Source organism: Sporothrix brasiliensis (assembly GCF_000820605.1).
Source record: "Sporothrix brasiliensis 5110 chromosome Unknown Cont20, whole genome shotgun sequence".
Taxonomy (NCBI): domain Eukaryota; kingdom Fungi; phylum Ascomycota; class Sordariomycetes; order Ophiostomatales; family Ophiostomataceae; genus Sporothrix; species Sporothrix brasiliensis.
In genome coordinates this window covers 2466887-2481929 of record NW_024467139.1, presented here as the reverse complement: position 1 = coordinate 2481929, position 15043 = coordinate 2466887, and the positions used below count along the sequence as shown (strand labels likewise).

General features: G+C 52.6%; 4 protein-coding genes across 4 annotated transcripts; all 4 read left to right on the top strand.

The window, feature by feature from the left end:
* Nucleotides 1–1784: 1784 nt before the first annotated feature.
* Nucleotides 1785–3399, top strand: SPBR_07089 (D-3-phosphoglycerate dehydrogenase; the record flags this gene model as incomplete). The annotated part of the gene is made up of 3 exons (XM_040765343.1): nt 1785–3137; nt 3210–3291; nt 3371–3399. The coding sequence occupies 3 exons, from the start codon at nt 1785–1787 to the stop codon at nt 3397–3399; spliced, it is 1464 nt and encodes a 487-aa protein (XP_040616657.1).
* A 3023-nt stretch (nt 3400–6422) lies between these two features.
* Nucleotides 6423–11518, top strand: SPBR_06337 (myosin MYO2; the record flags this gene model as incomplete). The annotated part of the gene is made up of 4 exons (XM_040764594.1): nt 6423–6557; nt 6642–6774; nt 6928–10958; nt 11174–11518. The coding sequence occupies 4 exons, from the start codon at nt 6423–6425 to the stop codon at nt 11516–11518; spliced, it is 4644 nt and encodes a 1547-aa protein (XP_040616656.1).
* Nucleotides 11519–12723: 1205 nt separating this feature from the next.
* On the top strand, nt 12724–13457 carry SPBR_07808 (transcription initiation factor TFIID subunit 9; the record flags this gene model as incomplete). The annotated part of the gene is made up of 2 exons (XM_040766062.1): nt 12724–13151; nt 13250–13457. The coding sequence occupies 2 exons, from the start codon at nt 12724–12726 to the stop codon at nt 13455–13457; spliced, it is 636 nt and encodes a 211-aa protein (XP_040616655.1).
* Nucleotides 13458–14109: 652 nt separating this feature from the next.
* Nucleotides 14110–14789, top strand: SPBR_07849 (nucleoside-triphosphate pyrophosphatase; the record flags this gene model as incomplete). Its single annotated transcript, XM_040766103.1, has 3 exons — nt 14110–14360; nt 14417–14598; nt 14656–14789. The coding sequence occupies 3 exons, from the start codon at nt 14110–14112 to the stop codon at nt 14787–14789; spliced, it is 567 nt and encodes a 188-aa protein (XP_040616654.1).
* Between the last annotated feature and the right edge of the window lie 254 nt (nt 14790–15043).

The following is a 15043-nucleotide window of genomic DNA, read 5'->3' as shown; positions in this document are numbered from 1 at the left end:
ACGCGAATACTAGATGGGAAGATGGAGCTATTCAAAATTGATAGGAGCAACGTAAGCAAGGTAGAGAGGATGTTTCCGGACTGGCCAGAGTTATGCGCAGTATAGTGCAGCTTACCCGAACGAATCCCCCCTCTTTGTCCTGCCTTGCTCCTTGATATACAATTCTCCTCTTGCGTACTAGACAGTGCTATGTCGCCGTCCTACCAAACGTAGGAACCGCCCCCAAGTGACACGGTCGAAGACGTCTTGACGTTTTACACAGAAACAAGGAAAGACCTAAAAAACAAATACAAAACGAGAGAGAAACCACAAAAAAAAAAAAACGTACACGGGGAATGGATCAGGGGTGGAAAATAAGATGTGATCAGGATCATTTTTTTCTGCTCTTGTTGCACTTTGGCTTCTTTTAACTTGATATGCTTTTCTGTGTCGTTTCGCGTTCCTTGGGTTATTGGCCTTTCACCACCCTCCTTTGTTACTTTTTACCCCTTCATTACACCCCCTTAATAGTTTGCTGCATTTAATTCACTTCCATCTAGTAATCAATCGATGTTAATATCCTCTTTGTGCGCGTTCGTAGCTGCTACTGTATGGATTGGCATGCTTCGAACTTTGATGTTCAATATACAGCAGGCCCCGAAGCCGGCACATATGCACGCTCTTTATTCCTGTGTGCCTCATACCACTCTTCTTCGATATGACAATAGCGATACGTCGTATTGTTTTGCCGTTTACTAACGTGGAAATTCCGAAGGATTTGCGGAGAGCTCACGGATGCACGAAAAAAACGGCCGTGTAAGAGTCACAGTATTGCTGTGTTTGTTTGCCCACCTCCCGTTTGCGGAGCCTAACTTTAGGAAAGATGAAAGTAATGACGAAAAAGATACATAAAATAATAGAGAGACTGATTTTTGCAGTCATACAAACTTTGGCATTGGGCGGTGCCATGAGAAAGACCTTGAAGAAGACCTTGAAGACCTTGAAGAAGACCTTGAAGACCTTGTCGGAAGAATACACGAGCCTTGCGGTAGAATTAAACAAGCCAGCCATAAAGAAAACAGTACATAAGAACCAAATATTGCCCAGCCGGCGTCGTTGCTGGTCCCTCTTTGAGCACGCCAAAGAGTCATCATTTAGACTGGCGTGGGGGTAGCCGTCGTTGTGAATGGCTTGTAATTACTCTTGCGGGTGTAAGTGAGCGACGTGAGGTAGTTTATTAAGGCGTAGGCAAAAAAAGTCGACAGGTGAAAATTTTTCGCCGCTGGTTGCTCTGTCATGGTCCTGGTGAGAGGTCCAGAGCCTTCCGAAAGTCGGTGTTTGAACGCAACAAGGCGAGTATTAGTGGACACAACCTTCCGTGGTTTACTCCAGCTCTGTCGCTCTTGCTGAAAGAGGAACGGCCGCCAGTCCGCCCGGGTTTGTGAGTCAACGAGCAAGGGAAACAAAAGGAGGGGCGTTGAAAGCTGTTCCTGCCGTGTAAGACTTGCCAATTGGGCTAGTATTAATACCTCGCAAACGACGCCCCCGCTATCGCTCCAATTCGTAACGAAGGTGGCCAATCCCTCCATTTTTTTCTGGTTCGTGATTTACGCTGCCAACTGACTGACATCACGACATCCCCCACCTCACTCCTTAAAAAAACAACCCTCGAAATTCGAGCATCATATGCTATTGTTGTGTACAACCCTAGACAGAAATACGGCAGTGCTTTCGTGTAACTCGAGAGCTTCACCAAATCGGATCCGCAACTCGAACCCCTCCCCCACCTTCAATTGAACATCGCAATGGCAGCAAAACCGCAAAACATTGCCAGCCGGCCCGCGGCGCCGCTCTCTGACGCCAATACGCAATTCGTGTCGACCTCCCCGACTACTACCTTCACGTCTCCCCCGTCCAGCTTCAACGCCTATGGCAGCCGGACCGGTACCGGTAGCTTTAGCAGCACCGGCGCCGCTGGTGACAGCCGTGTGGGCGGGAACGCCAAGCCGCTCAAGCCCTTCAACTCGACCGACATCAAGATCCTGCTGCTCGAAAACGTCAACGAGAGTGGCCGTAGCATCCTGACAGGCCAGGGCTACCAGGTCGAGTACCTCAAGTCTTCGTTGCCCGAGGACGAGCTGATTGCCAAGATCCGCGACGTGCACGTCATTGGCATCCGCTCCAAAACGCGGCTGACGGAGAAGGTGCTGGCAGCAGCTAAGAGCCTGCTTGTGGTCGGCTGCTTCTGCATCGGCACCAACCAGGTCGACCTCGACTACGCGGCCAAGAATGGCATTGCCGTCTTCAACTCGCCCTTTGCCAACTCGCGCAGTGTCGCCGAGCTGATGATCGGTTGGATCATCTCGCTGGCGCGCCAGCTTGGCGACCGCTCCAGCGAGATGCACAGCGGCACCTGGAACAAGGTCAGTGCGCGCTGCTGGGAGATCCGCGGCAAGACGCTGGGCATTGTCGGCTATGGCCACATTGGCTCGCAACTGTCGGTGCTGGCCGAGGCCATGGGCATGTCGGTCATCTACTACGACATTGTCACCCTGATGGCCCTGGGCAAGGCACGCCAGGTCGCCTCGCTCAACGAGCTGCTGCGCGAGGCCGACTTTGTCACGCTGCACGTTCCTGCCACCCCCGAGACCCGCAACATGATTGGCGCTGCCCAGCTGGCCCAGATGAAGACGGGATCGTACCTGCTCAACGCCAGCCGCGGCACAGTCGTCGACATTGCGGCGCTGGTCGATGCGCTCCGGGCAGGCAAGCTGGCCGGTGCGGCGCTGGACGTGTACCCGCAGGAGCCCGGCGGAAACGGCGCTTTCTTCAACGGCTCGCTGAACCCCGGTTGGGGCGACGAGCTGCGCGGCCTCAAGAACGTGATCCTGACGCCGCACATTGGCGGCAGCACGGAAGAGGCCCAGCGCGCTATTGGTGTCGAGGTCGGCGACGCACTCGTCCGGTACATCAACCAGGGTATCACCCTTGGCAGCGTCAACCTGCCCGAGGTCAACATGCGCTCATTAACGCTCGAGGAGCCCAACCACGCGCGCGTCATCTACATCCATCGCAACGTTCCCGGTGTGCTGCGCCGTGTCAACGAGATACTAGGCGACCACAACGTCGACAAGCAGATTACTGATAGCAAGGGCGATGTAAGTAACCCCACATACACTGTAGAGCACACCCTTTCTGGAAACTGTGTCAAGTTCACTAACGTCGTTTAGATTGCCTACCTGATGGCCGATGTCAGCGATGTTAAGCCCAGTGACCTTAAGGAGATTACCGATAGCCTCGAGGGTCTCAGCTGTACGTATATGTCATGCACATTTTATTTTTATTTGATTTTTTTTTTCGCCACCGAGGAACATGCTAACTCACCGTCCAGCTTGCATCATGACCCGTGTGCTTTACTAAACTGACGACATTGTTGTCACCTTTGTGAGCTCTGTGTGGCTCCTCTCGCATATGATTTTCTATCGGCGTCGAAAATAAATAAAACATGAGCAAAGCGGCAAACAAAACCAATACCATACCGCTGCAAAGCGATATCACGTATAAAAAGGCGCAAACTTCCTGCGTCATGCTTTTCATTGATTTTTTTTATTTTTTTTATTCCTTCTTTTGCATTTCTTCCTTATCGGTCGACAGCTCACCTGTTCAACATGGACGAGCACAATTCGGGCGCTCCCCCGTCGCGGTCTGGCCTGGCACTGTTGATTTTTTTTTCCTGGGATATATCATGGGACGAGTTTCAACAATAAATAAAGAAGAGCATAATATAGATTGCATGGGCGGAATTGGGATATTTTATTACAAGGCCGTTTTTGACTGCCTAATATACCGCATGTCCTGTGCATGGCCCACGGGAGACACCCCAAGACGAGACAAAACAACGGTTTTCATCGCGTGCAAGGAAACATCTGACGTTGTGATTTTGCTGTTCTGCTTTGCTTCCCTATTTCGTGTCTCTTATTTCGTCAGTTCGTCCACTGCACTGGACCCAACACTTTCATCTCCTCATCTCTTAATGTCTGTGCTCCACAACTACATCCTCAAAGACCCTGTCGGAAAACAACCATGTCGACGCGTGAAGGCTTCCTCGCCTTGAATCGCCCCATAATTAAAGGAGATCCTAGCTGTTGTGCTCCACAGGCAGATCTTGGTCCGAAATTAATAAAAAAAGTGAAGGAAAGAGATGAAGAAAGCAGGCAAATTAGGACATAAGGCAAGACAAAAGAAGCTGTCAACCTGAAGGCAAGAAGAAAAGAACAATGCGGACTACTGAGCAGCGTCCTTCTGGAACGTATACACATACATTGTAAAATGACACAGTTAAATGCACCGCAAATCCGCTTAGAGGCGTCGCCACTCTCTCAGCCTCTCAGTAAAACACCACAAATCACAAAGGCAGCGGCCAATATGGGTCGGTGATGTTCAACCTGTCAGGCTGGACGCGTTTTGAACATCTACCCGGTAACATTGAACCTGCCACTGGTGACAAAGGTACGTCGTGCCGTTCTCCGCGACGTAGTTTTCGCATACTCCCTTGTCCTCCTCAGCGATGATGCAGAATTGCTCTCCGTGGAGACGAACCGCGCCATCTCAGAAAGACACGCGTTTGGGGTCCTTTTAACTGGCTTATCCGTGACACGCGTTTCATGTTTAGGTGGATGGAGCAAACGGTATCGAAAACGGCAACGGGAAAATTGACGAGAGGAAAAGGGGCTCAAGGACCCGCTAGCGTATGCTGTAAATGGCAGTTGATCGCTGCTGATGGATCACCTACACCGCCGTGAAAGCACATTGGCCGCCTGTATTTCGTCACGACAAGCCGCTGTGTCGCCGCTGATCAAGTTCATGGAGAGAATGCATCTAACGGGACGAGGTTCGCGCAGTACCAATGAGCCGATGTACGTTTCTTTTACGAAACGTCCTGGCGAATAAACATTCAACCCCTGAACCATACTCGAACTTTATACCGTCATACCCAAAAATCACTTTTGGAAAGGGGACGGAGATGCTCCAATGATGGGCAGCAAGGGTTTCCCTCCTGCATCAAAACTGCAAAATTACCCATTGGATTTCAGCCATATTTTATAGAAGCCAACCCGCTAGAGATGGCACCAAGATCGATCGCTCGGTGCTTGGTCAGGGACTCTTAGTGAACCTAGCGCTACCTGTTGAGGGGGGCCCGCCACTAAGAATATAGCGCAGCCGCAACTGGTTGGTAGGTTGGACTCTCCCTTTACCTGTGTGCCTGCCCGAGCTGCCCTCCCTCAGCTTCCCATAGGCGTGGTGTGCCGCACGTTTTGAGCTGGCCACACCTTCTCCAATCGCGCGTTTTCGCTGCGCCTGCCGTTTGTGTGCACGTGCATGCGTGCATGCGCGTTTGTCCATGTTTTGTCTTGTGTTTGTGACGTTCTTTCCTCGCCAGTCAACAGAAACCGAGCGTACACCGAATGGTGCAAAACTCCTCTGAGCGAATGAGGAAGGAGCTCCCTGTGGCCGATGTGTTCAAGGTGAGGCCTGCAGCCGCCCACCCCTGAAAAAATGGGACAATGCGGTCAGGAAACATGCCTCTTTTCGCGTCTTGTCTTAGCAAACAATTAGTGCGAAATGCCCTGTTTTCAGCCATCGCTTATTCTTCTAACAGAGCGCCCAGTGTCTTATTCTGTATCTTACAGGTGTTGTTAGTTCTCTGCGCCTTCCGTCTTGTTTTTCCCTCGTGTCTCCATTAACCCAGGAAAGTGCAACCGTCCCATCGTCTCGTACCAAGACATTTTCTGTATCGTGGAAATCCCGTCGTCTTCCTTTTCTGTTTCTCTTTTTTTTTTTGTTCCTTCTTCCTATCTTTGCGTCTGCGTCTTCTGTGTTTCTTTGTTCGACCCCTTTTCCACCGTCTCCTCTTTATTCTTTTTGGTCCTTAGTCTTAATGCGTTCCCGTCTAGGGGACCCCTACACATAAGTAGCGTCTTTTTTTTTTGCCAACTGTTCCCCTTTCCCGCGCCTCCACACTCCTTTTCTTCGACCTGGCCCTATCGAGACCTCTCCTAGCCATTATCTTTCCTCTCCATCTACGAGCAGCTCGCACCGCACTCGACTGCATCAGGTTACCTGTCGACGATACCGGGCACAACGCACTTTGATCTGCCGTCTCTTTCCTCCCTCCTTCCTCCTCCCATCAGACCCCCATTCTGTCTCGACTGGCGCTGTAGATTTCCATCACCGCCTTTCTTGGCTCTTGATCGACCTTTACCGCCGTTTGACCTGCTTGTGGGCCCCTTTTTTTCTCCCCAAGGCAGCCTTGACCTCGTCTTCCGATTTTCGACGTTTCGGCATCTCACTTGCTCGTGCCTTCCACGAAAGCAGAGCTCGTTCTCTACTTCTCTCGGCCGCCGGCCGCTTTCTTTCTTGTCCATCTTCCCACCCATTCAGCCATGGCGGAAACATACGACGTCGGCACGCGGGCGTGGCAGCCCGATGCCACCGAGGGCTGGGTAGCTTCCGAAGTCGTGAAGAAGGACATCCAGGGCTCCAAGGTCATACTGGACTTTAAGCTCGAAAATGGCGAGGTAGGTTTGCTCCGAGAAGAATGGTTTGAAGGAAAGAAGTCCAAAACGAAGTCCCTGAAGCTAACCTCAACTTCAACGGTACAGACAAAATCTGTCGAGGTCACCACAGAAGCTCTGGCCAGTGGCAGTGATCCGTCGCTGCCACCACTGATGAACCCGACCATCCTCGAAGCCAGCGACGATTTGACAAACTTGTCCCATTTGAACGAGCCTGCAGGTACGTCCTTGTCGTTATTTGTTATCCGTATTGGTGGCGGTGGTGATGTTGACTCTCGTGTTCTGTTGATCGCGGAGCTTCTGCATCTTCGTACAACCCTTTGGGAGGTGTTTCGAGGCGTCTGGACTAACATGGGTTCTCCCTCTCTCACAGTTCTTCAAGCTATCCGCCTTCGCTACGCCCAGAAGGAAATCTACACATACTCCGGCATTGTTTTAATAGCAACAAATCCCTTTGCCCGTGTCGACTCCCTCTACGTCCATGGCATGGTCCAGGTCTACGCCGGCAAGCAGCGTGCCACCCAGGCGCCCCATCTGTTCGCCATTGCCGAAGAGGCCTTTATCGACATGCTGCGCGACAACAAGAACCAGACTATTGTCGTCTCCGGTGAATCGGGTGCGGGCAAAACAGTCAGCGCAAAGTACATCATGCGGTACTTTGCGACGCGCGAGTCACCCTCGAACCCCGGGTCTCGGTCCAAGAAGGGCCCTGATGCCATGAGCAAGACCGAGGAGCAGATCTTGGCGACAAATCCCATCATGGAAGCCTTTGGCAACGCCAAGACCACCCGCAACGACAATTCGTCCCGTTTCGGCAAGTACATCGAGATTATGTTCGACGACAAGACCAACATCATCGGCGCCAAGATCCGCACCTACCTGCTTGAGCGCTCGCGTCTCGTTTTCCAACCCCTCAAAGAGCGCAACTACCACATTTTCTACCAGCTGGTTGCTGGTGTAACCGACGAGCAGCGCAAGGAGCTCGACATCCTCCCTGTCGACCAGTTCGAGTACCTCAACCAGGGTAACACCCCAATTATTGACGGCGTCGACGATAAGGCTGAGTTTCTGGCCACCAGGGACTCGCTCAAGACCATCGGTATTGAAGAGGCGGAGCAGGATGATATCTTCAAGCTGCTGGCCGGTCTGTTGCACTTGGGCAACATCAAGATTGGCGCCACACGGACCGATGCCGTCTTGTCTGCGGAGGAGCCTGCTCTCGTGAAGGCCTGTGACATTCTCGGCATCAACGCGTCCGAGTTTGCCCGCTGGATTGTCAAAAAGCAGCTCATCACCCGCGGCGACAAGATCATCTCCAACCTTTCCCCCGCCCAGGCCTTTGTCGTCCGTGATTCCGTTGCCAAGTACATCTACTCTAGCCTGTTTGACTGGCTGGTGGAGGTGATCAACAACAGCTTGGCCACCGAGCAGGTCCTTAGCCGTGTCCAGTCCTTCATTGGTGTGCTCGATATCTACGGTTTCGAGCACTTTGCCAAGAACTCCTTTGAGCAGTTCTGTATCAACTACGCCAACGAAAAACTGCAGCAAGAATTCAACCAGCACGTCTTCAAGCTCGAGCAGGAAGAGTACCTGCGGGAAAAGATTGACTGGACCTTTATTGATTTCTCCGACAATCAGCCATGTATTGACCTTATTGAAGGCAAAATGGGCATCTTGTCACTGCTCGACGAAGAGTCGCGTCTTCCCATGGGCACCGATGAGCAGTTCGTCCACAAGCTGCACCAGAACTACGCACAGGACAAAAAGAACAAGTTCTACAAGAAGCCGCGGTTCGGCAAGTCGTCTTTCACCGTGTGCCATTATGCCGTCGACGTCACCTACGAGTCTGAGGGCTTCATCGACAAAAACCGCGACACTGTTCCCGATGAACACCTTGCTGTGCTGCGTGCCTCTAGCAATAAGTTCCTCACTCGCGTTCTTGACGCTGCGTCTGCCGTCCGTGAAAAGGACCTGGCCTCGTCTGCGACTACGGCTGTCAAGCCGGCTGCAGGCCGTCGCATCGGCGTTGCCGTTAACCGGAAGCCGACACTGGGTGGCATCTTCCGCTCCTCGCTCATTGAGCTGATGAACACCATCAACAACACCGATGTGCACTACATCCGTTGTATCAAGCCCAATGAGGCCAAGGAGGCTTGGAAGTTCGAGGGTCCGATGGTCTTGAGCCAGCTTCGTGCTTGTGGTGTCCTCGAGACTGTGCGCATCAGCACAGCAGGTTACCCAACTCGGTGGACGTACGAAGAATTTGCTCTGCGGTACTACATGCTCGTCCACTCCTCCCAGTGGACCTCAGAGATCCGCCAAATGGCAGATGCCATTCTGACCAAGGCTCTTGGCACAAGTACGGGGAAGGGCGTTGACAAGTACCAGCTGGGTCTGACCAAAATCTTTTTCCGCGCCGGTATGCTCGCCTTCCTCGAGAACCTGCGAACTACCCGTCTCAACGACTGTGCAACCATGATCCAGAAGAATCTGCGCGCCAAGTACTACCGCCGCCGCTACCTTGCGGCTCGCGAGGCCATTATCAAGGTCCAGGCCGCCGCTCGCGCCTACAACGCTCGCCGCCGTGCCCAAGAGTTGCGCACGATCCAGGCAGCGACCACCATCCAGCGTGTGTGGCGCGGCCAAAAGCAGCGCAAGAACTTCCTGCGCATTCGCGCCGATGTCGTGCTGGCCCAGTCAGCTTTCAAGGGCTACTTGCGGCGCAAGCAGATTATGGAAACTCGCCTCGGCAATGCTGCCCTTGTCATCCAGAGAGTCTGGCGCTCACGCCGTGCCATGCGTGGCTGGCGGTCGTACCGCAACAAGGTTGTCCTGGTCCAGAGCCTGTGGCGTGGTCGCAAAGCTCGGCGCGAGTACAAGACCATTCGCGAGGAGGCTCGCGATCTGAAGCAGATCTCATACAAGCTGGAGAACAAGGTCGTGGAGCTGACACAGTCACTGGGCACTATGAAGGCTCAGAACAAGGAACTCAAGAGCCAGGTCGAGAGCTACCAGGGCCAGATCAAGTCATGGCAAACGCGCCACAAAGACCTGGAGCAGAAGACAAAAGAGCTACAGACGGAGGCCAACCAGGCCGGTATTGCTGCGGCCCGTCTCTCGCAGATGGAGGACGAGATGAAGAAGCTGCAGCTCAGCTTCGACGAGTCAACCACCAATGTCCGCCGCATGCAGAAGGAGGAACAGGACCTCAAGGACTCGCTGCGCGCCACCAGCACAGAACTCGAGACTGCCCGGCAAGAAGTCACCAAGTCCGAGGCCGAGAAAAACAGCTTGCGCCAGCAGCTCGCCGACATGCAGGAGGCTCTGGAGCAAGCCCGCCGCTCTGCTCCTATCATAAACGGCGACATGAACGGCGCCGCCCACGACGTCAACGGTGCCCAGCCGGTGGCCAACGGCCTGATCAACCTTGTTTCTTCCAAGAAGCCCTCGAAGCGCCGCAGCGCCGGTGCCGAGCCGCGCGAGTTGGACCGCTACAGCACGACGTACAACCCAAGACCCGTTTCGATGGCTGTCACCGGCCGCCAGAACGGTGCTGGTGTCGACAACGTGGAGCTCGAGCTCGAAGGCCTGCTGGCCGACGAGGAGGGTCTGAACGAGGAGGTCACTCTCGGCCTGATCCGCAACCTGAAGATCCCGTCGCCGAACACGACACCGCCGCCTTCGGACAAGGAGGTGCTTTTCCCTTCGTACCTGATCAACCTGGTCACGTCGGAGATGTGGAACAACGGCTTCGTCAAGGAGTCGGAGCGCTTCCTGGCCAATGTGATGCAGTCAATCCAGCAGGAAGTGATGGAGCACGATGGCGAGGACGCTATCAACCCTGGCGCCTTCTGGCTGTCCAACGTGCACGAGATGCTCTCGTTTGTGTTCCTGGCGGAAGACTGGTATGAGCAGCAGAAGACGGACAACTACGAGTACGACCGCCTTCTTGAAATCGTAAAACACGACCTGGAGAGTCTTGAGTTCAACATTTACCACACCTGGATGAAGGTGCTCAAGAAGAGACTGCAGAAGATGATCATCCCGGCCATCATTGAGTCGCAGTCCCTTCCCGGCTTCGTTACGAACGAGAACAACCGGTTCCTTGGCAAGCTGCTTCAGTCGAACTCGGCTCCTGCCTACAGCATGGACAACCTTCTCAGTCTGTTGAACAGCGTGTACCGCGCTATGAAGGCGTACTACCTGGAGGACAGCATCATCACGCAGACGGTGACGGAGCTGCTGCGCCTTGTCGGTGTGACCGCCTTCAACGACCTTCTGATGCGGCGCAACTTCCTCTCTTGGAAACGTGGTCTCCAGATCAACTACAACATTACCCGTATTGAGGAGTGGTGCAAGAGCCACGACATGCCCGAGGGCACGCTCCAGCTGGAGCACTTGATGGTATGTGACGAGCCGTGCCTGGTTTCGACTCATGAAACTCACGACTAACTTGTGTTCTTTTCTAGCAAGCAACAAAGCTCCTGCAGCTCAAGAAGGCAACCTTGAACGATATTGAGATTATCCAAGATATCTGCTGGATGTAAGTTGATCGTCCTACATGAATACGTGGAGTCACATTTAGATACTGACTGCCTTCTAGGCTCTCACCCAACCAGATTCAGAAGCTACTGAACCAGTACCTGGTCGCCGACTACGAGCAGCCCATTAATGGCGAGATCATGAAGGCTGTTGCTTCCAAGGTCAACGAGAAGGGCGATGTCCTATTGCTGCAGGCTGTCGATATGGACGACAGTGGCCCGTACGAGATTGCCGAGCCGCGTGTGATTATGGCTCTCGAGACATATACGCCGTCGTGGCTGCAGACTCCGAGACTCAAGCGCCTGGCTGAGATCGTCTCGGCGCAGGCAATTGCTCAAGAGAAGCAGGACATGGAGTACGAGGAGCAGCCGGAGCTCGCCGATGTGGACGAGATGCCCGAGGCCATTGAGGCCAGCGCCTAGAGAGCGACTCTGGGACTTCGGTCCAGGCTGCCCCAACCCGAGGACTCTCCGACCACAGTGCTTCTTGCACCATTTGATAGTAACCGCAGTATGAGCCGTGGTCGAAGCCGCAACAGGAAGACATTCAACAAAAAAACCGGCAAGGTCAACCGGATTCACAAGTCGCTGAATTTCAGGCGGATACAGCCGCGGACAGGGCTTCAGCTGAGCTCTACCTTTGAAGAAAACGAAAGTGAACCACACTTGCACATTTTGTACGATGATGACAGAGAAAAAACCGACTGGGAGGAAATTGCACAATCACATTGTATTAGCTAGATTTTTTTTCTCATTCGGAAGGGGCAAATCTCTTTTGGCTTTGTCGGCTAGCTGGAGGTGTTTTTTGCTTCTATTTATTCCACCCTCTTCTCTTTTCACATCCCCATCCCATTATCCCACTCTTGAGACATTCTCAAATTCTTGTGCTTTTTTGTTTTATACTTTTTTGGCATTGCAGATTCTGCTTTTTCTTGGAGGAACTGGTTACTGGCTTATCCCGCTCCACTCGATTCTGGCGTGTTTTTTTTTTCAGTACCCATGTCCTTTTCCGTTGACCCTTTTGTCCATTACTACATATTAAACACCATTCCATCTCCATTCTTCTTCTTGTGTGTTTGATCCTAGTCTTGGTTGGTCCGTCGTCGTCAGTCTGACGAAGAAAACGGGCTGAACAAGTCGATCGCAATAGACAGGCGGCAAATCCCCTTTTTGAGCGTTGGCGGTAGCAATAGAAAGACGCGACATGAATTTGACTTCAAATTACCTCTATCTTACTAAATCGTGCATATATTTCATTAGTAGAGTGAAAATGCATGAGTTCAATGTGACAATGGTTGAGGATTGTCGCGATGTTAAAGGTTGACTTTCGCGGCACGTGATTGGCCGGCTGTCGATTTTCACTTTTTAATGGGGTAAAAATCTGCCGTTCAGTCAACATGCGACGACATTTGCTACTTACCTTCTTACCACTGCATTTCCAATAACCTGAACGCAAAGAAGAACACTGGACGTTTAGTATTTCACTCTTTGTTTTGTCGAAATACCGGCGACTGGCCATCTATCATCAGATCTTATTTATTGTTGCTTGAGAAAGCTATCCGTCTCAATAACAACCTCATCACATTCGCGTATATATCATACTTTATCTCCCACGTCAAGCACACACAATGGCGGATGAGGCTCCCGCCGCTCCGCCGCGGCGCAACCCCAACATCATCATCACCGGCACGCCTGGGACCGGCAAGACCACGCACTGCGAGGCACTTGCCACACGCATAGCCGCGGCCGCCAGCACAGCCGGCGCCGCTCCAGCCTCGAACGGCTCCAGCGACGCCGTGCTGGCCGAGCTTCACCATATTGCCGTCAACGACGTCGTCCGCGACCGCAACTGCCATGACGGCTGGGACGCCGAGTACCAAAGCTGGCTTGTCGACGAGGACCGCCTGCTCGACGAGCTCGAGCCGGACATGACCAGCGAGCGCGGCGGCTGCATTGTCGACTGGCACGCCTGCGACCTGTTCCCGGTGAGCTGGGTCGACCTTGTCGTCGTCTTGACGGCCGACACCGAGTCACTATATGATCGGTTGGCATTGAGGTAACAACTTTGGTCTTCGCACTTTGTAGTTTTTTTTTTTCTTTTTTTTTTCTTTTCTTTTTCTATCGAGTTTTTCCCGTTACTAACAACCTGTCTAGAAAATACCCCGAGGCCAAGATGCAGGAAAACATTGATGCCGAGATCATGCAGGTGCTCCTCCAGGAAGCGCACGACGCCTTTGACGAGGGCATGGTCGTGGAGCTAGCGTCCAACACGCCGGACGACATGGAGGCCAATGTGGACCGGATCGTGGCGTGGGTGGCCCAGTGGCGCAAGGACCAGGGCATTGACAAAGCGGATGAGTAGGGGTGGGAGACAACCTCTTTTGCAACCGTCTTGCCTTGTTATTTTTATTTTTATTTTTTTTAATTTTTTTTCAATGTTTTTTCTTGTTTGCGTTCACAATAGTTGCACAAAAGTTTCTGGGTTTCTATGGCATGCAATGGTACGGCGTTTTCTTTTACTCACTGGCGGGACTGGAGGCACCTAGATAGAGATAAAGGATGATATGACTATACCAAACCGAAATCGTGAAGAGATAGTAGTGTGATGTAAAGTGAAAAGATGAGATGAGACGGGATGAGATGGGCTGATTGCGGACGGGTCGTACAACATACGGGCGATGTAAAATGTAAATACGTTGGTTTAGCTGACAAAAGCAGCTCGTTCCCAAGAGAATGTGTGTCCCCGCTAGCGGCCATTAAGGCAATGGCGGCGCATCGACAATTTTTCTTATCTGTCACCGCCATAACGCTCGCGTTGCAGCGTATCAGCGTCCACCCGCATCACGTTGCAGCTTCAGCCTTGGCACGTCCTGAATTCGAGAATTCAAAGCCTGCTTCCTGTTTGTCATCCATTGCACTACTCTAATCGTCTTTTCTTTTGCCTCGCTTCAAAAAAGCACCTCTCCCCTTTCTTCCTCTTCAATCTCATCCTGAATTCAACCTCCGCACCAGTCATGGCGTCTCCGATTGTCCTCAACTTTGTCACTGGCAATGCCAACAAACTTGCTGAGGTCAAGGCCATCCTGGAGCCGTCCATCACAGTGACCAGCCGCAAGGTCGATCTGGTTGAGATCCAGGCCGGCTCCATGGAGGAGATCACGCTGGACAAGTGCCGCCGCGCCGTGGAGCTGATCCAGGGCCCTGTGCTGGTCGAGGACACGAGCCTGTGCTTTGATGCCCTCAACGGCCTGCCTGGTGCTTACATGTGAGTAGTAAGGGCATCCTTCTCAGTCACTGGAATGCTCCGTCTAACAGCTCTAGCAAATGGTTCATGACGAGCCTCGGCCATGACGGCCTCAATAAGCTGCTGGCCGGCCAAGAGGACAAGTCGGCCAAGGCGGTATGCACGTTTGCCTACTGCAAGGGTCCCGGAGAGGAGCCGGTCCTGTTCCAGGGCGTGACGGAGGGAAAGATTGTGCCTGCCCGCGGACCGGCCAAGTTTGGTGAGTTTCCTTCGCCGCATTCATATTTCGCCGCGCTCAGACACTGACAGTCTCCAGGCTGGGATCCCATCTTCGAGTACGAGGGTGAGACGTATGCCGAGATGGACAAGGCCAAGAAGAACACTATTTCCCACCGCTACAAGGCGTTGCAGAAGCTCCGGGATTACTTCTCCAAGGAGGTAAGCGCGTGAGCGTGGAGGTAACAGAGCCGAAAACAACACACTCACAGGCTCATGACATGATACCAAGTAGAATTCAAACCAAATAGAGGCTCAATGCGATACCCAATGCCAAAGGGGGAAGAATAGCACTCATCAAAACCCCAAAATTAACTCCCTTTCCCCCCAAAAAAGAAATCAATGGAAATCAAACGCTTTTATGTCGCTCTTCCTGTAACAATAAACGATGCGCTTAGTGTGTTTTTGCTTGTGTAGGCAGGTGCGCT